The sequence below is a fragment of the Leuresthes tenuis genome, unplaced genomic scaffold (genome assembly GCF_036924035.1).
Source record: "Leuresthes tenuis unplaced genomic scaffold, fLeuTen1.0.hap1 SCAF_2, whole genome shotgun sequence".
NCBI classification, from domain to species: Eukaryota; Metazoa; Chordata; class Actinopteri; order Atheriniformes; family Atherinopsidae; genus Leuresthes; species Leuresthes tenuis.
Genome location: NW_027325356.1, coordinates 21,076,575 through 21,097,010, shown reverse-complemented (window position 1 = coordinate 21,097,010; position 20,436 = coordinate 21,076,575). Strand labels below are relative to the sequence as shown.

General features: G+C 40.9%; 1 protein-coding gene across 4 annotated transcripts; it reads right to left on the bottom strand.

Moving 5' to 3' along the window:
• Positions 1 to 566: 566 nt before the first annotated feature.
• On the bottom strand, positions 567 to 19,911 carry scube2 (signal peptide, CUB domain, EGF-like 2). Of its 4 annotated transcripts, none has more exons than XM_072380626.1 (23): positions 19,663 to 19,911; positions 19,095 to 19,214; positions 18,696 to 18,821; positions 18,318 to 18,452; positions 17,441 to 17,566; positions 17,235 to 17,351; positions 15,536 to 15,625; positions 14,737 to 14,853; positions 14,499 to 14,621; positions 14,031 to 14,147; positions 13,768 to 13,890; positions 13,366 to 13,482; positions 11,330 to 11,419; positions 11,059 to 11,181; positions 10,278 to 10,445; positions 9,732 to 9,938; positions 5,826 to 5,996; positions 4,306 to 4,473; positions 3,706 to 3,867; positions 3,412 to 3,609; positions 2,942 to 3,094; positions 2,023 to 2,102; positions 567 to 1,667 (listed from the first exon to the last, which is right to left on the bottom strand). In XM_072380626.1, exons 1-23 carry the CDS (start codon positions 19,748 to 19,750, stop codon positions 1,521 to 1,523), a joined length of 3,066 nt encoding a protein of 1,021 aa, XP_072236727.1. In that variant the 5' UTR covers positions 19,751 to 19,911; the 3' UTR covers positions 567 to 1,520. The 4 variants fall into 4 exon arrangements, with proteins under 4 accessions (XP_072236727.1, XP_072236729.1, XP_072236728.1 ...); XM_072380628.1 differs by having other exon boundaries at positions 9,732 to 9,935; XM_072380627.1 differs by having other exon boundaries at positions 19,095 to 19,211.
• Positions 19,912 to 20,436: the final 525 nt, after the last annotated feature.

Sequence of the window (20,436 nt, the reverse complement as noted above, 5' to 3'; positions counted from 1 at the left end):
GTGGTTTATATATATTCCAAAACAACAAAAAATCCCTTTAAACATTTTCGATAAGGGTTCTGAGAACCCGCACCAACAGGGCGTGAAGACACCTAAAATCGAACGTACCCTTAGCACGATTAGTAAATAATTAGAGGACCAAGCTGTGATAGCGACACTTTAAAATAAACAGCATAGTAAGAAAGATAGATAACAGATACATAAGTCATGTAATATGATTGTAATTATATTATTTTAACTGTATTTCATGTAGATATAAAAGACAACCAAATGTTTTGCTGTAATACTAAATATTATTTAGTGATTTATCAATACGTTATCCGAATAAGCAGATGACATATTGTCTTCTTTAATTAATCATTCAGTCATGAGTCACGACCCTGTTAATGGTATACAATGCACAACAATCACTTAATTTAACAGAAAAATAGAGGGAGCCCTGTTTTATTTCCAAACAGTCTTCCCGGTGAGTATGTTTAAACTTTGATTTCACTACAGAAACATGAAAATGTAAAAAAAGAAAGAAAGAAAAAATAAAGCGGTTCAAGAGAATAAAAAACGCTGAACAAGTTTCCTGTTTTTATTTACAGCATATTAGATGTACAAAATCACAAAAATATACATTTAAAAAAATCATCTAAGACAAGTGAATGGTTGTATTTTACAGGACTGTCCATTACTTTTGATGCACTCCAACATGATGTGTTCAGGGTGTCTACAGGGTCATCTTTGGTTGCTAGATCACAATATAAAATGTATTAATCAGTCAAAATTTCACGGGTGCATTAAGTCAGTACTTCTTTAAAGAACAGTTGTACTCATCCTGACACTATAGAGTACCAAATACACGGGCCACCAGCATTTGCAGCTATGCCTTCATACCTTACTTAGCATTTCACCCAAAACTTTTTACATCATTTTTACATACAAGATATCCATCCGAATAATTGCTTTTGTGGTGGAACTATCTCTTTAGTAGTGCTAGTGTTCCCAACAAAACACTTGTTCTCTATTAGTCCCTGACGTTTAGTAGTATTTCGGTCAATAATTCACCTCTATCTGTGAAAGTAGCCTATGTTAAAACTAAACACACACTCTATATACAGTATCATTGACATTCGGTATATATTTGTTCAACTACCATATTTGTGATTCATCGTGACTCTATTACCAAGAGTCCCATGAAGCCAACATGTGCAGTATTATTAAGCAGTATTCAAATACACAGATGAGAGCTTTTGATTTTAATTCTGACTTTAAATCTTAAGAAAGGCGTAAAGAGATATTTCCAAACAAAGAAAAGAGATCCAGATTCCTTTCTGAGAATGCAGATGCAGATCAATGCTCCGTACAGCTTCATGTTTTCCTCTTAAACCCCTGTGAGAAGTCCTCTCGCTTGAATTGTCCACATAGTCAGAGTAAGATCTGCTCTACAATGGCTTTGTGTGAAAATCGATAACTACAGAATACTCTTAAAAGGGCCAGTGAATAAAGAGTTACTGTCGCCAGTATCTGCTCTTTTAAGGGCGAAGGAATCTCAAGACTTTGGAACGCAGGAAGCGGATGAAGGATTTAGGGAACATTTCTTTTGATTCTTGTGCCGTGTAGTTGAAGAAGTTCTGTGGGTGAGCCAACACGTCAAACAGCGCCTTCATGAGCTTTTTATCCTGAGGAGAAAATTAATTCCATTAATGGAAAGCGAAGGTATTCAATCGAGATGACAGAGAATGCGATCAGTGGTCTGTGCTTTTACTTATCTCCCCTAGAGGGCACTATCTGCTCAAATGATACAATTTAACATAATCATCATTCAAATACTTTTTGTTAGCACAGATGTCTTTTTTTTTAAACATTTTACAACGGAATGTTTTATAATCAATATGAATTGTATACCAATATGTTTATACAGGATCAGATGTCTGACAGACTTCAGACTTCCCCACATTGGAATGAAGAAACCACAGAACCATAACCGGCCTTTGTTGCACGTTTGAAAATGGCAGATGAAAATCACACAGATACCTTGAGGATTTCCTGGTGATTCTCTGACGCATATAATCTTCCATCTCTGACTATGTCTTCAATCAGTTCTGTGTAGTCCTCTGAAACAAATAACATCCACAAAAACCCCTTTAAAGTCACAAATCAAATGCTAACTATGTAACAAAAGGAGGTAGTGAAATCTTCTTCAGTGTTGGGGTAGAGAGAGCAACAGGAAACAGATGTATGTTATGTAATAAATCTACAAATCAATGTTGCAAGAATCAGAAAAAAAGAGTTTGGGAATTATAGCTATTAATAAAAATGCTTATAACTACAACAGGGTTTAATCTGAATAAAGACTTCCTCTTATATATACATTATATGTGTTTACTGTGCAATAATAATGCCTTTGTACATATTTCCATATGAAAGTATTAGCAGTTAATACATTAAAACAACACATTTGAACACAACACCATCAAGCTTACAGACTGTGTAAGCAGCTTATATCTAACAGTATTTGCTCAAACACTGAGCCTTGTTTTTAATTTGCTCTTTTTAAATTCTCCCTGCCATTCAAAATGACGTGCGCTGTTCTTAATAAATCTACCATGCCAGGAAAGAGCCGACCATAGAAAAACAAGCTGCCATTGCATCAGACAAGAAATTTAGGGACCTGAAAGGGGTTCAACCATGTCTGAAGATTAAAGTTAAGGTTTGTTTGCTGGCAGTTAAAAAATCTTCCAAAATTGAAACGCTCAAACCTGATGAAACATCTACAGCCTTTACAGAACTAGATCTGTTGCCCTTTTTAGAAAATCTATTACAAAATAAATAAAGTAATGTAGTAAGTTAAATATCACTTATTGCAATTTTAATAGTGAAATGTAATCTATGACCTATCACATTTCAAATGTAACCTTCTTTGTACAGGACAAAACATCCTGTTTCCTCTCACCGTCGTATGTCACATAGGGAACCTGGAAGCCTTTCCCACTGTTTCCCTCGTTGGACCTGAACTGAATCCACAGCCTCTTTGAGCGGGAGGTGAAAGCGATGGGACGTTCGTATGTCTGACACGTCTCATAGGTCGTCACAGAGTTGGGCAGAGCTGTGAGGTAAAGGTGTGTGCACAAAGCAGGGCAATTTTCAGTTATTTAGAATATAAAGAGTCTAAAGTCTATAGTGGTCCTGTGGAAGATCAATAAGACGCTTCATGTTGACAGCCAGAAATTTTTATAAGATCTTGACCACGTTGATGTAGAATTGAATTAATTCAACTTTGCATTTGTTTTAACCACCTGTGAGGATCAGACTGTAAAAAACTCACTCCCAGCCCAACAGTTTCCTAAAGTTAAGCATAACCAACCTAAACCAAAGGTCAACCTCTTGGAGGAGTTGTAACACACACACACAGTTAAAACTCACAGCTTTTTCTCATTACTAAGTAGTCTCCACATTCGTCCTCAATGGGCAGGTAGATTTCTGGTACAACAATAAGGATCCTGCGCTTGGGCGGTGGGTTGATGGTCCAAGTGCACTCGATGTTGGCTGGGTAGTTCCCTGGATAGTTGGGGGACTCAATGTAGCCAGTAAAATCTCCCAGCTCTCCTCCACACTGTCTGTCTGTAAAGCAACACAAATGTGTCAGGAGTGTGACTTATTGGGAAACCGTTGCAGTGTTTCACTTGCACAGTCTTTACTGGTCACACACACACTTACTTTTGCACTGCATGATATTAGTGGAGCCGTCGAAGTCAGTGGTTGTGTTACCGGGACAGGTGACACAGTAATTCTGGCCAATCTCCCCTTGATATGTCCCCATTGGGCAGCGGATGCAGCGGTGTGTGCTGGTGTTGTAGAAATGTCCTGGAGAGCACTGGACTGCAGGAGCCAAGCGCAGTAACAGAAGAGTTAGCCAGTTGATATAAACATCTCAATATTCTCTGTTACACTGAAGGTAGGCATCTCTGTCACTTGAAAAACTAGTTCAAACCATTTACATTCTGCATAAATAAACACAACTTTAAACTAAACTAAAATGTGTTTACAGGGTAGAGACCATACAGCAGCTGCAGAGGGCAGCAGAGTTCTTGTCAACACTGACGGAAGCTCTGTAGACTCTGTATCCACAATCCATGAGGTGAAGTGGGAAAAAACGTAAAAATCACCACAACCGCAGATGTTTCACTTTATTTTATAAGTTTGACAGTGTTTCATACACTGTCTCTGCTCCAACAGAACCATAAAAGCCCCTCATTTATGCTAGAAATGAAACTAAACAGGAGTTATCGAGCAACGAGAGCACAGACGATCTCATACCTTTGGTCTCACACTCCTGAAAGGTGACGGCTCCACTGCGTTTGGTGACCAAGTTTCCTCCGCAGGGGAAGCAGGAAGTGCGCCCCACTTCTGGCTGGTACCTTCCCAGTGGACAGGGCAGGCAAGGGATGAAGCCATCATGAGAGTACTGACCAGGGGAGCACTGACCTGAACACACACAGTGAAGTGTTTGGACAGCTCAGACTGTACACTCACAAACAGCAAAACCTCTGTTTAAAGTTTTAGAACTGCACAGTTTGATTCGTCAGTTATTTTTACAGTGTTTCATGTGGGATATAAGATAAAAGATTCTCTTAAGTCTATTAAGACAAGCATTTGTGGTACAGCTTAAGCAAATGTTATTGGAATGATGCCACGTTTCATCTACACCTCTCACACAGCGTAACTCCGGTTTGACTAATAGAAAATGGGCGCCTGTAGGAATCTGCTGATAGCTCCTCTTGTTTAGTCTGTCTAAGGAGATGGGATCTGGGATTCGGCCACAGAGTGACTGTGATAACGCCCATAATGGCTCCTTCAGCTGTTACTCAGGCCTGAAAAAATCCTGAAAATATTTACCTTCTGAATTCAAATACATCTTCATCACCTGAACTCAAGCTTCTTTGGGTTTACACAAAGCAGAACATCTGCCAAGGAGATCTTTATCATGGCACCAGCGCTTCCTGTGTGGCTCAGACTTACAAAACACTTTTTCACACTGATTGTCTGGGCCTTTATCAGACTTTTATGATGTTATGTTTCTCTTCAGCTTAAATGCTTACGTATTGTTCAGTTTCACTCAAAAATGTGTTATGCTGCACACTTTACTGCTACAAGTTAGACTAGAGGATAGGTACCGTTACTCAATAGTATATATGAATGTACAGCCAGCAGCTGGTTAGCTTCCCAAAAAAGACTGACAAGATGGAGAATCAGCTAACATCTGAGGTAGCAAAAATGGAGATGGACTTATATCATATATAACCACCTACTATGATTATGGATTGAACTGTTAACGGCTCCAGTACTGAAAGACTGTGGACAATTAATGACTTGATGAAGAAGAAGACAGCAAAGTGTAGAGGTCTGCTCCTGCACTGCGGTGCCAGTGACCTTAAAAAGTTGCTTCTCAGGTGTTTGTCAGTATGTGTGCTTGTAGTTATAGATAGTATTAAAATAAGCTTTGAAACAAATTTGTCTGGTCTGTATTCATCATTACCTGGCAACAATATCAGTTGACTAGCTGTACAAAACCTAACATTTCAAATATGCCCCAACGAGTGAACGACAAGCTGCTTCATATATCACAACAAACATTTAGTTTGATCTTCAATCCGATCTCTTTCAGTCAAGACATCAAATATACAGTAACCTAAGGCATAGCCATGTTTTCAATGCAGATCACACAGACAAAGGGCTAACATTTTATTGATATAAATAGAATCTTAATTCTATGAAAATACTGTTTATATTTTGATTAGGATTAAGATTTATTTTGTTAGTCACACACAACCGCTCACCTCCGCACTCTGACATGTTTCGAGCTCCGACCACCTTGGACACTTCTCTTCCCTCAGGCGTTGGACAGACCTCACAAGACATCCGTCCCTCCTCATCCTGATACGTTCCAGCTGGACAAAGCACGCACCGTCCTTGATCGCCGTCGAAGTACATCCCAACGCTGCAGCTCACTAGCAGATAAGTGGGGAATGACATCGAAAAAGAACGTGAAAAATGGATTACTTTAGCATTAGGCTTTGATAGAGCTGTTATTTTCTTAAGAAATAATACTGTTATATGGATTCAAACTGAAACGAATCTAACTGCTCAACAAAGACAAACTGGATATTCTTCCTCAGCAACTGTTAACACTTAAGATAAGACACCCAAAACAGACAGAACTTATGTTACGTCTGAACATGTAATTAACGTAATTTAGCCAACAGAACAGAATCGGGTAGGTTAAACATAGTGCAAAAAACGTTTTGAGGACAGAAAGACAATGTGATATGCAGACATGAATCAACAAATATAGCAGTTTTCCCCGTGGCAACACATAATCATACGGTTCTCACCACAGGGCAGATAAACACATTAAAGACAGCGGTTAAATTCAATGACAGCAACATTAAAGTAACCCAGACTTCAACTGCACTCTCAAGTGTAATCAAGGGGAGGCCATGTGCATACTTGAAACAGATAAACACAGTGAAGAGCAGCGAGTTAAATCTTCACATCAAAGGTATCGGCTCTGCCTTATTGGAGAGTTCGATGTTAATGAACAGGCAGGCAACTGTCAAGTTGTACTACAGCTACGTCATAAACAAAGTATTCACCTGAAAGTTTATACATATATATCTCACGAGATACAGGTTAATTAATGTCTTTAGTTATTTATAAGGTGAATTGATAAAATGCTAAAATACTAATCATGTGAACCAGGAAAGACATGCACATAGATCTTTTCATTCTCAATTTAAGTGCTTGCTGAAATCGGTAAAATTTGGATATTGAATTCAGAGATTTCTAGCAGTCAAAGGTGTTTAGGAAGGGATCAAGCATGATAATAATTCACTTTTCTATAAAATACCGTACAGGTCCGCATTAAAAACTGATTTTAGATGGTTTTTAATGACACAGGTTTACTTTTATGTGTATTAGAGTATTTTGTTACTCTTACAACTGAAACTGAGGCTTGAGCTGAATTTATAAAGATAATCATTTTGTAAGTGTGCACATTATATAAAGAAGAAAAAGTAAACATGAATCTAAGTACAGTCATAGAGGAGAGCAATGACACTGTTTGTGTTTAACAGTCAGATTGCTTCTTGCCATTAAAGCCAAGTTTGACATTCCTCATATAGTCAAATAAATGTCAGCCTGCTGTCTTCCATATTACTAGAGATAGTTTAAAATACTCTCACATACACACTTTGTGCGCAAATGAAACATTCTACAAAAAGCCGTCAAAAGCGTCATTAAACTGCTCAAATGCTTTTGCACACCAGCTAAACACAGCCCCACAGAATCAGCGGGAGAAAAGAGCACCAATCTTTCCACTGCTGCCTTTCTTCCTAATACTTGAAAACATAACACAGCTGTGCATCAGGAACTTCTAATGCCAGCATAAGCACACTCACCTATTTTAAAAGCAAATCCAGAGGTAAGTCAAAGGGGGTATTTCCCTCACAAAAGAGCAAAGGCTTGATTACAGGGACCAAAACACAGTTTTGCTTTGGTTCCTCCCATTCAGAATGATGCCTGTAATTAATTTGGGAATTACTGTGTCTGTCTGATAGCCTAAAGAACTTGACTTGAAAACTGTAGCTGATCTCACACAAGAATAAATCAATTAAATCACTTGGTCTTTGGTGCAAAATGTGCCTCAGATGCTGCCTGTGAGTAAAGAGCCGCTGCCTCCATAAGCTTGACACACAAAAGTCTGAATGTAGCTCCATTATACGTAGCTCAGCAAATTGTTGGATTTTCCTCTAAAGAGTGAAAATGTAATTCTATCTAGAGCAGTTCATTTTTGAAGCCCTTTGTTTATTCTGAAAGACCATGAGGAGCCATCATTGCATTGTCCTCTAACAGCTTTTATTTGACAGAGGGAAACAGGGAGGGAAGAGGAGAGAGTGAGAGTGAAAGAGAAAAAAACCTTGAAGCCTTTCAAATGCAAAGAGCACTTCTATAGAGTCCTCGAATTGATGGCCCCAAAGAGGTTTAAAAGACCTTTCACCTCTATTCAAGCCCCGTTTTTTTCCTACTTGATGACATAGGAAAACACTACGGTATCACAGTGGTAAGGAGCTGAACCCAATAAAAGGGGTCAGGTTTCTGAATCCCCCCATTCTGCTCGGCCCAATCACCGCTTGCGCCCATCAAGCAGAGGCCCAAACAGCTGATGCTAATTGATTCCCATGGTGTGGCTGAAGTCAATTCTCTTTAGCAGTTTAGTGGCTGGGGGTCATGCAAAGTGGCCCCAGCTGGGGGAAAGGTGGGGGGTACCCCATACTCAAACTGCCAGCTTGAATCAACAGTACTTCCTAAACATCTTAAATATAAAAACAAACACGCAAACAAGTTGACTACAACGCTCAAAAAGACAAGCCGACATGCAGCATGTATCACAGATCTTCTTCGCTGAGCCTTTTCGACAGGTATATTCCATTTTTACAAGAAAACACATATTGTGCTGCTCTCTAATTGAGAAATTCGAATTAAAAGATAAAAGTAAAGACTTTCTAAAATGTAAATTGCACTGCCGACAGCAACCAAAAACACACCACAGAAACATGGGAGAAATGCCCTAAATACTGCACACTATTTCCTGCAAATTCACAGAAACCTGTGTTGTCGTTCCTCTGCGGGGAATAACAACGAGCCCCAAATGGGGTTTTCAATGGAGTGGGCAAACTGAAAAGGACTAAACTGCACTCAGCTAAGCCAGAGCGGGGGGTGGGGGAGGAGGGAAAAATATAGCTCCTTTAAAGAGCTGGAGGTTAAGAAGAATGCCTCGCAGACCCCCCTTTCGCCTCTCCCAAATTACATGTCTACACCCCTGCCATGGCCAATAGACTGTTTAATGTTGACCTGAAAGCATAGCTGAAGAATTAAGGAATCAAGACATTTAAGGTCTGTTTTAGAATAGATGGAAAAATTGAACAGGAGCGGGAAACTTGACACAAGTAACGGGTCCATCAGCTCTATTCTTCTCATGTGGCGTTGAAGAGCTGGGTATGCATCACATATAAACATCTTCAAAACGGCTCAAAGCACATGCTGAATAAATATTTAGACATTTAAAAAGAGGACAGGCACCAGTTTCCTGATGAGATGTTTCAGCGGGCAGCAAACTTACTGAGAGGCCTGAAAATAGGGGCTTACAGCAACATCAGCCAGGAAAAATGCAAGCCAACTCTCAGCTCTTTTCCCCTAACAGTGTGCGGTCATATTTAACCAATATTTTCTCCATCACACGTTGTATATAAAAGTCAGCGGCAACAGCGACCAGGAGACCTGCCATGAGTCCTAATGCAACACTCTTATCCCAAAGAGATGCTGGAAGATCTCATAGCTTGGAACCTCAACAACAGTCTCTCTGTTCTTCCACACAAACTCACTCTCCCCTCCAACTTGCTCATTACAGCATGTCTGAGAACCAAATACGACGTTCATCTGGCCCACGCCTGTTCCATATCCAATCATTAAACCAACTTGTCTAAATATATCTTACTGGCATGGGCCATTTCAACTACTTAAAGACATGACTACAGGTCTACTGCGTGTATGAGGCACACCTGGAGCCAACACCGCCTTAAAAACAAAGAGGTTGGAGAGAGGAATATTTTCAGTTTGCCTGGCTCAAAGATGCATGCCCTGATCTTTAAAATAGTTTGTGTCCTGAATAAGTGAATCAAACTCACCACATTTCCTTCCCACCAGCACCTGACCTGCCACACAGTGTCCTGGCAGCTCTGCCGGTTGGCCCAGACTCTTCGAAAGCTCATAGTCAGCCCCGGCAAAGTGGAGGTGGAACTGCTCCCGGTTGATGGACTTCCTCAGGGTCCTGATGGTCTTCTTGAGCCTCCTCTCTGAACGCCGACGCACGCAGTTCAGATCACAACTCTCTGCTGAGAGAAGCACTTGATACCGCAACTGTTTCCAAGCCAAAACTTAACCGTGCATAACTATTTTAAACCGAGATTTCATGCCTGGATTCCCACATGCTTACCTCACAAAAGAAAAAAGAAAAAAACACTCTCAGATACCAAAACAATAGAAATCAAGCAATTAAAACAGAAGACGCCTCGACCCCGTGCTCCAAACCTAGCGCCCACCACCAAAGTCAAGTCAAAACAGGAGATACTTTAATGGTTTGCTTTGTTTAGTGACAGACAGCAGCAAAAGAAAGACAGACAGAGAATAAGAAGCGAAGGTCACAAGCAGGCAGGAAGTGCAGAGAGACCAACCTGTTACCTCCTCAAGGTTCACATCCAGCTCAAACTCAGCTGTGATGGAGGAGCCGTCCTCCTCGCCAGCTTTCCTGCTGTGACGGCTGCGGGATCTCTGTCCCGACGAGGTGCAGCGCAGGCTCACGTAGCTAAACTGGACATTTTCAGTGAAGAGGAACCTGCTATCTGTGAACATGGGAGACAACCACCCCCCCATAACCACGCCACAGCCAGCAGACACATTGACAACACACAAAATCACACAATTGTTAAAGAGTTACAGTGAAAACTCACATTGTTTAACATCCTAAAATATATTTTTGACACTCTAAGTAGAGAGCTGAGAGAGGATGGGAAATAATGTATGTCTGAAACAACAAATAATGTATCTCTTTCGGTTACAGCGAGCAATGAAAAAGAGCATGCTGAACTCTTTTGGGGAGGCAACATAATCGTACATTCAAAAACCCATTTGATTGATGTCTGGGTCAACCCGATTGAAAGGCATGCTATGGCTAATTACATCCTCCCCTGTCACTGCCAGACAAAGTGCAGCTCCAAGACATTCAAAACACTCAAAACCACATCACTTTCCCCACAAATCTCTTTCACATTTGCCCTTGGTTTTTGGTTTTCTTTGAAGCAGCTTTCAGGTCTGCTTTAACTTCTTTAGATGCTGGCAGCACTTACTAAACCCAAATTGTTTTTAACCTGTAACATGAAGGAGCTGTAATTCTAATCTTTATCTATCTGTCATCTATAAATCTAGTGTTTGAAGGCATTGTTGGGCTTCCTGTACCTGAGTGTGCTGAGTTTAAGCTCTCCCTGAGTTTCTCTTGACTTCGTTTTAAGTTGCACTTTGCAGTGCCAGACTTAAAAGTGGCTGTGGTCTTAATGCGTGGAACACTGGCCTTTCCTGGACCTGGCGGACAGAAACAGAAAATCTTGTCATTTTGATCTATTTACATATCAACTGAAAACCAGAAACACAAGCCTGAGCGGTTCCTGAGTTACTGTTTTGTATGGCAAAGCAGAAAGATTGATGTAAATCTGTGAGGTTTTGTACTTGCCTAAGCAATACAAGCCACTGTTGTTCTTTTGTGCGCCAGTCAAGCAGGGCAGAGGCATTCCACAGGTCACTGTGTAGGAATCCTCCGTCCCTGAAAACACACAAGAGGCCATGACACACAGACCAACACTGACAAAAGTTAGGACCACAAAAGCCAAGTAAGAGAGCAAAGAGGAAGCATGTAGGAACATGACGAGTCGCTCCGTAGACTGAAGCTGACAACTGTTCACACAACTAGATCTAAAACAGCTTGACTTAAGCCCTTTTCAGACATGGGATTCGCAACATTGATGGCTTCATCAATCAGTTAAAGCTACAGCATTCAGTAATTGAGGCATGAGTCACTTTTAAGTTAATGTTCCCTATGGATTCATTCAGGTTTAACCACGGCAGTGATGGAGAGCCACTGTATGCACACAATATTTGCCATTCCAGGGAGACTGGACAGTGGATTAAGTACAATGTAATGCCAAAGTCAGAGTTTACATACAACAAAATATTACGTTGCCATAACAATTCAAATTAGCCTCCCAAACACACTGTGGGTGTGTTTATTAACTTGTTCTACAGCTGCTGTGATAACAGGCTCTTATTGGCTTCTCATTTAGATGATTTTATTGCACTTACAGTCAGCCACTGAGCCACAGTGACAGCATTCGGCACAGAAATGTGCCGGGAAGAAAGTGGTTTGTTAATGTGACTCGGTTCACTCTTGTTAGATTACCTTTGCAACTTTTTACAGAAAAGCACCATCGTGCATATTTTGACATACAGACACATTCAGATGCCATCAGATTAATGGAAAGGAGCGCATGTCTGAGAGAGGCTTTGATAACTAACTGCATTTAAGTCTTTACCTTCTGTGCCATGCTTTACCACTGTTATTATTAATATTATATATTGCACTCATAATTTGTTTGCATGCCTTCTGACAGTTCCACTGAGGCCAGTTCATCCTAAGAAGTGCACCCATGATTTAAAAGAAATATCCAAATTGACAGTAATTAGGTCCTGTTAAACATTTTGATCGATTTTGGAGGTTAAAAGTGAAAGCATGGGTTAAAATGATGAACTTGACCCAACCTTTCAAGGACTGTTTAGCTTTGAGGAGGACTGCTGAGCTTCTACTGAATAGTATTCAATCAGAAATGTCTGTGTTGAGTGTTAAACAGTCCACAAAGGTGAGCAATCGAGGGCAATCTTTTTCAGCATTTCTAAAAGGTCAAGATATCTAAGCTGAGCCAGTGGGAGCAGAACAGCAAACACAAGCATGTGTGAGGCAACACTTTCTAATTCCCAACTGATCACATAACAGCGATGCGTCTCGAGCTCTTTCTGTCAGCTTTCAACTCACAGCTACACCTTTACCTTCACTTTCTGATGCAGGGGAAATTTACAGCTCCATATTACCAGCTGCCCCAATAGTAAATGACAACTGGAAAATGTATTTGAATAGCACTTGATCATAAACAACTAACATGGATTACATCAGGATGTCAGAGGGGTGGAAGAGGATAGAGACCTGAGCATGTGGCTTGTGTTTGAGTCCAAATCTTGAAATTGTTTCTCACTTCCAACTTTATCTCTCTTTATCTTTTACTTCTTTCCCTCTACTACTGTATTACTTAATGAAGAAAAATGAAGCACTTGGTTAAGGTTAAACATTTAAAGCATCTAGTTAACTTTAGACATTAAAAGTAGTTGGTTAAGCTTAAGAAAACATCATCGTTAGAATACACAATAACATCCATTTCATTGTTGAAAGCTATGCTGACATTTTCCACATTGCCATGGCAACACGTCCTACAACTGTTACATTAGCTTGAGTAATCCCGCAAGTGGAGGTACCTTCTCCATTCAAAATCCTGAACGACTAAGCATCAGGGGGTGACAAGTGAGTGAGAACAAGCAACAAAACAACAAACTATTCAAATATGTAGCTTTAGTTAATGAGAAAACTGTTAGATAGAAGATAGATCTGCAAATGGACAATAACAGCAGGTAAGTCATGCTATACGGAGAGCTGGTTCAACTCACCACTAGTGATGTGAACTTGGGACTGACAGGTCAAAAAGCAGCGGTCGCCTCCGTGTTGCTTACTACAGTTCAAGGTAGGTTTAGAGGGGGGGCTTGCAGGTGGTAAACCCTCAGCCTCTGGATAAAAACCACAACAAAACTCAAAGGTAAAAAAGAAAATGCTTGATTGCAGCTCAGAGGAATGTGCACACGAGGGTGAGGCGCCAAAAATAGAAGGTTGTACAATCATCGTTGCACGTTGAATGTTTTACTCAAGCACAAGAGAAATCAAGTGACAGAGAGAAAAAGAGAACAATTCAAAGTATCTCCTGTTTTTGTCCCCCAGGTTTTAGTCCACGATGTCATAAACACAATTTCCGAAATACAGAAGAAAAGCACTCAGCAAATATGGAGGAAGCTTACCAATGCAGTCCTTTTTGTTCCAGTGTAGCTTATAGCCAGGATGGCAAAAGCAGTCAAATCCACCCATGGTGTTCTCACAACCCTGCTCACAACCACCATTGTTCACACTGCATTCATTTATATCTGGGATGAAAAGGCAAAACCATTTTTTACAACACACAAGTGACCAAGAGGGTTTTCAGAGTGACACACGTCTAAATTGAGCACTGGGGTTTTACACTTAGATTGTTATGTGTAACCTCCTCCACCCAGCTTGGTCTTACCTCCGCAGTGGGCCAGTCCGTACATGGTGTAGCCTTTGTTGCACAGACACTGAAAACCACCGGGGGAGTTCACACATGTGTGATCACATGTGCGCTCAAAATAACACTCATCTATATCTGTAATCAAAATCAGGCAGATGACATAATAGCAGGGCAGTCAGTTGCAATCTTCATCGGGAGGAATTTCCCACCCTGACACACATCTTCCCACTCAGATGTGTGACACGTGGTACATCAGGTGGACTGACTTTCGACAGCAATTACAGTCTCTGTGAGATCTTTTAAATTCATTTACATCATGTCAGCATCATATTAGGCTCTTTGGGTTCAACTAAAACAGCAAAATCCCAAGAGAAAATGGAAGTTTTAAATGTCTATCTGAAAGTGTTGCAACACCACCCCACCCCCCCGTCTTATCTCTATCATGTGAGTCATGTTTTTGCCCCAAACTGTGGAAAGACTTTCTACCTTGACACGAGCGTTCATCAGATTGCAGCTTAAAGCCCTTTCTGCAGTTGCACTCAAAGCTGCCGATGGTGTTCCTGCAGAAGTGTTCGCAGCCGCCGTTGTGAACCTCGCACTCGTCAATATCTGAGAGAAACAGGTGACCGCATTTAAGCAAAATTTAGCTTACAAATCTGCCGGATCTGTGTTTCAGTGTGCTGTTCGTCTCTGTGATGGTCTTATTGTGGGCTGGAAGTCTGACCTTTGCATGTTTTTCCATCCGGCTGCAGTGTGAAACCGACAGGGCAGCTGCAGCGCACGCCTGTGGATGTGTCTTTACAGGTGCAGTCACAACCGCCATTGTTCAAGGCACAGGTTTCTGCAGTTACAGCACATACATCACTATGTGTGAATAACCTTCCACCTGCTGAATGATGCTGAATTACTTCTCTATTCCAGGTACACATCTACAAAATGTGCTTTTTCAGGAGCATTGTGCCCTCAAAACATCTGGATTCTGGACCATTTTAAAAATGTACAATTTGTTCTATACATTTTTGAAGCTTTGAAGACAGCGTTTAACACTGATATATATTAATGGGAGCAGACAAATGAGTCCCTAATGCTTTGCTGGCAGGCTGCACAGTTTGCAGACACGTACATTCACAACGTGCGTTATTTATAACCCAGGACCAGACTCCCAGAGCTCATGTGCCTGATAAGGTGCCAAAAGATACAATGTTTTACACACGCCGTGTGACTCAGAACCACAGAACTGATAAATACAAACTATGCAAGAAAATATTCACACGCAGCCATTCTCAAATGGGAGGAAAATGTGAAATGTACCACACTGTCACAAATGCATATATTTTAGGAGGGAGACTGAGGGCGAAATGGTGAGCGTGTAGTCATTTCACAGTTTGCTCAGAAGACTGAGGAATGTATCGGTTTACTAGACATTACTCTTCTTCCCGCTCCTTAGTGGTTCCCGGCAGCTCAGCACACCACCACGTAAAACACAATTCAAGCTGTTGGCCTGTAAGGGGTGTTGCTCTTACCCATCAACAGTCTTCTTTTGACACGCTTGTCCACTTCAGCAAAGGATGTGGCGTTGTGGTCCGAGGACTCGGTGGCGGCTTCATCTAGCTCTGTGACGCAAAAACACAATCATTAACAGTATGAGCTAACAGATTCACTAGATTTGTGAAATAACAAACCCACTAAAACTTAACCGGGTGACTTCAGCTCTGGGTGTTTGTGTCACCTTTTGAAAACCAGATGCATGTTCTGCTTGTGGTGGCTTGGTGTGCGTCAGATAATACAGCAGATCAGAATCTGGAGACAACATTGCAGTTACACGCCTGGACCTCACACACACTGCTGCTGGAAGAAGAGATACTACCCACTATCTGACAACTGATTCTTATCCCTCTAAACAATTGTGTGGAAAAAAGTACACTGCGTAAGAAAAGAGCTCAACTTGTGTTTTCATCTATTCATCAAGATAGTATCCATGTTATGAAAGAAACGAATCCAACTAGTTTTGTTATATTCTTAGCAGAAATGACAGCTCTGATTATCAGACACATTGGAATGCTGCTTCAAACAACATCCAGTTTTCCCATTTTGTTGAGCAAATGATGTCAATTATTCCTATTTCACACACTCAGGACATATAATGTACATACTATGCTTGTTTTAATTCTTTACCTGAGCTATACGATATTGTAAACATAATCTAACTTCAAGTTGATTGGTTAAAAACAAATTAAAGAGCCGTTACTGAGCTTTTTTTTGGAGTCTTCCCTTTGCGTTAAAGAGTGTTATGCAGCTTTTTTGTGCAGGTAAAAGACCAGAAACAGTACAAAGCTCAGAGTGCAGGACAAATGGGCTTAATCACGTCACTCCCTGGACTACTAAACAGGGCATTCTGTAGTCAATGGTTTTCTTACCTATTTAATGATATCACCATGTAAACATTTGCATGATGTGACTAGTTTGCCACACCATAAACAGAAAATGCGTAGCTGCCATTCAGCCCTCTATTTCTGGCCAATCAACTGACCAATCAGAGCAGCCCATACCTTTGGGCGGGGCCTTAAAGAGACAGGCCCTAGAACAGAGTGTTTCAGACAGCAGACAACAAGAGGTGCAGCAGCAACGTGCAGCATCAGCATCAATGTTAAGTTTTATTTGTTTATATCAACAGATGTAAACCTTTTCAAGCAGACCCCTAAAATAAAGTTATGAGGCAGAAAAAGAACAACTTATGGCTCTTGAACTAAGGCTCCTCTTACTAAATTTGCAACGACTTGTTAAGCTGGTGAATTGACCAAAAAAAAAATCTTTTAAATCTACCACAGTCAAAGTAAAAATGAAGCACCATCACATCAATGTTCTACATGGTTTTTATGCTTCACATGCATTTCAGCGGTCTCACAAAAACACTCTTTATAATGATAGAATGTTTGGTAACGCTGTGATCTTTTTTTTTAAAATCTCTTTTGAATTTGCAAAGATGCTGCTACAGTTTGTGAGACAACACAGATGTTGACTGACAGATGATGGATGTTGATTTTGACTGACTGAGCAACGAGCAGATCACTTGGCCTAAAGAAACTATATGGCATCACTCAACAGAACGTTGAGACGTACTTTTAAAGGGAGGCTTTAAAAATGAATGTGAGACCATGTTAAAAGTATGCACAACCCGGAAAGTTTGACTGGAGCATTTTGCATTTCCTGTGTAACACTTACCTACGCACGATTTCATGTCAGGTTGCAGAGTGTACCTGACGTGACACCTGCATATGGGGCCATTCTCTGTGTCCTCACAGGTGTGCTGGCAGCCTCCGTTCCCATGGTTACAAGTTACTGCAGAGTAAACAATGACCACAAGGCAAACAATCAGGGCGTGCATATCTCAGTTGGTGTATTGTGAGACTTCATGCCGGTGCACTCACAGATGCAGCCTCTCTGGTTCCTGGCCAGCTCAAACCCTGGACGACACTCACAAGCCACACCCCCTTTGGGTGTTTCCTTGCAGATGTGGGCGCAGCCGTGCTCCTTATTCATACAGTTGAGGCCCTCTGGGATAGAAGGAGGGAGAGAGGTACACAATGAAACTCTCCTGCAGTGACTGACCAGTTAAACACAAAGGCACACACACTGGGAGATTAGTCTGGCATCCTCAAAGACACTGATTGTTCTCACGCCTTACACAATCCAAAAACATCCACCACTGCGTTATTTTCAGCGCCTCTACAGAGAAAAAGAATATTCTGCAAACAAGAGCTACAGCTGTCCTCAACACAAAATACCAAAAAAAACCTTCAGCCCCCTCTTTGACATACATGATGCTGCTTTGAGAGGAAAACTGAGAGAAGATGCAGCAAAATTTACATAGATGGGTCACAGCTGAGTGGTCAGGTCTGCGGGATTTAAAAGGGCTGTCGAGACCCAATGGAGTGGAAAGTGCTTGCATTTATGTCGACTTCAGTCAAGAAGACAAAACAAAGGCACTTCAGACTAATCTTTGACACACAGAGCAGAGTGTTGCAGTTATTAACTTATTTTGTTCTGCGGCACACAGAGAGCCTTTTCCCACAGCATGATGCTGCAGCACATAAAAGCTCAGTGACGAGAGCCAGCTTGAACCTGTCACCCCTCACTGCGCCATCCATCTCTGATTTGTAGGTGACTATGGGAGGATCTGATAATAATCTGCTTGTGGTTCAATACAGTCGGGACATACAAGCATCCACAACAACACAGAGACTCAGCTGTAAATGAACAAGACACTATTCAGGATTTCACACTCTGTGCGTATTGTAGACTCACCCACAGAGCGGTGGATGCATGTGTGCTGGTTGTCGCTGAGGAAGAAGCCCTCTTTGCAGCGGCACTCATAGCTGCCCATGGTGTTGACACAAGTGTGTTGGCACCCGCCATTGTTGAACTTGCATTCATCCACATCTAAAGGACAGTGGGATCATTGCATTAAAAAACTGTTTAAAAAACTCTGGAAAGTGTTTGTTATTACCACAAACAAGCTTTTCACTCATATAAGAGTCACAAATGCTCCACATGTAGCTAATGTTCTTTAAATGAGTGTGAGAAACTTCACACACAGCCCACTCAAACATGCATTCCTCAACATCAGAGCTGATGGTTCGAGCTGTTTGCAACAGATCATGATTCTCTTTGTGGTTTTCTTACCCAGACAGTTGTGTCCATCGTGTGCCAGATTGAATCCATCATAACAAGTGCAACGATAGTTGCCTGGAATGTTGTTGCATTCGTGTACACAACCTCCATTGTACTCCAGGTCACATTCATCAATATCTGACAAGTGAACATCACATTAATAAGTGTTTACCTACAGATTGGAAATATTTCCACACAAACTATCTTAGTCTTCATACAGCAAGAACAAGACATGAATAGCATCTGCTATAGAAAAATAAATAGATACAAATCTCTCAAACTATGTGTCAAACCTGTTTAGAGAAAGTAATATGTGATTAGTGACATTTACCCTGTTCAAATGTGGGGCTAAACATCCAAACTCTTTGATTCCACTGATTTTGGCAACAGCTTAACAAGCAAAAAGATTACCTTCGCAGTGTTTTCCATCTCCTTTAAAGCCTGCCTTACATGTACACTTGTATGAGCCTTGGGTAGTCTGACAAATAGCATCAATGTGACAGCCATCACTTCCCTCTGCGCACGGATCTGCTGAAATCCATAAGTACTTAACTTAGTTTTACTAAGACATAAGAAAAAAATATATATAACAGCATCATATGTATATATATATATATATATATATAAACTTACATTATTATATATAAAATTACATTATTACATAAACTTACATTATTAGGCAGAAAACCGACAAACATTATTAAGTAACAGTCTGCAAACGGACAAATTGGAGAAGTCCTGTTAATTTACTTACAAACAAGTTACACAACTAGTTTTGTAAAGTTAGATGTACATGGAGCACACAAATGGCCCCACCAATAGTCATTTTACACAAGCTACAGGTTTTGAAACTGATAGAAAAAGTGAAAGTCTTCGTTGGTGAAACAACAAGAGCGCACTTCTGAAAGCGTGCGTAAAGCAGCATTCCCCACAACTGGAAAACACAACACAAACACATGCACACTCACTACAGTCCCACCTCGAATCTCTGGAAGCGCTGCGCTTTGGCGACTATTTAACAAGAGCAAAAACAAACAAAAGTCCCTTGCTGCCCAAATAGCTCCCATGGTGATATGATCCAAGTTTAGAAGTCTTCTCAAAAGGACGGGTACGCACTGAAGTCGTGACCGAGCGTCCGCCTCATTTTCATTCTAGCCTGTCAATCTGCCTCACAACGGGCTTTGAAAAGAGAAAGGAGTGAGTGACTGTCTGAAAGAGAGCGAGAATGAGAGCGTGCGTGCGCGTACACATGGCTGTGTGTGTGTGTGTGTGTGCTGGGGGGTGGGGGGTTAATGAATAACCGGAAGCATTGACAAAATATTGTTATGTGCTCTACGATGGCTTTTAATTTGACAGTTAAGCTCGGAAGTTCTGTGCTTTACACGGATTTTTCCAATTAAAACGTCAACTTTGTAAAACAGGGGTATTAGTGTCTCTTTTAATGCCGAACATTACACATTTTTGTGACAAATGGATAAATAAATAAATAAAATCCCCACTACACATTTACGCAATAGTGGGTTCAGCAAGTGAAATAATTAGCTTGAAAAAAAAGAACCGATAGTTAAACAACACGGTTGCCAGGCAACACACAATTGAATTTTCAGCGGACCTACTTCTCACTAAACACATAAAATAGTGACCCATCTGTGTCTTGTGCGAGTTTAGCAAGACATTACCGTGTCAAATAGTCATGTTTTCCCCAGATCAAAACTACATTCGTATGTTGCAATACTGAAAAGTCAAATAAACC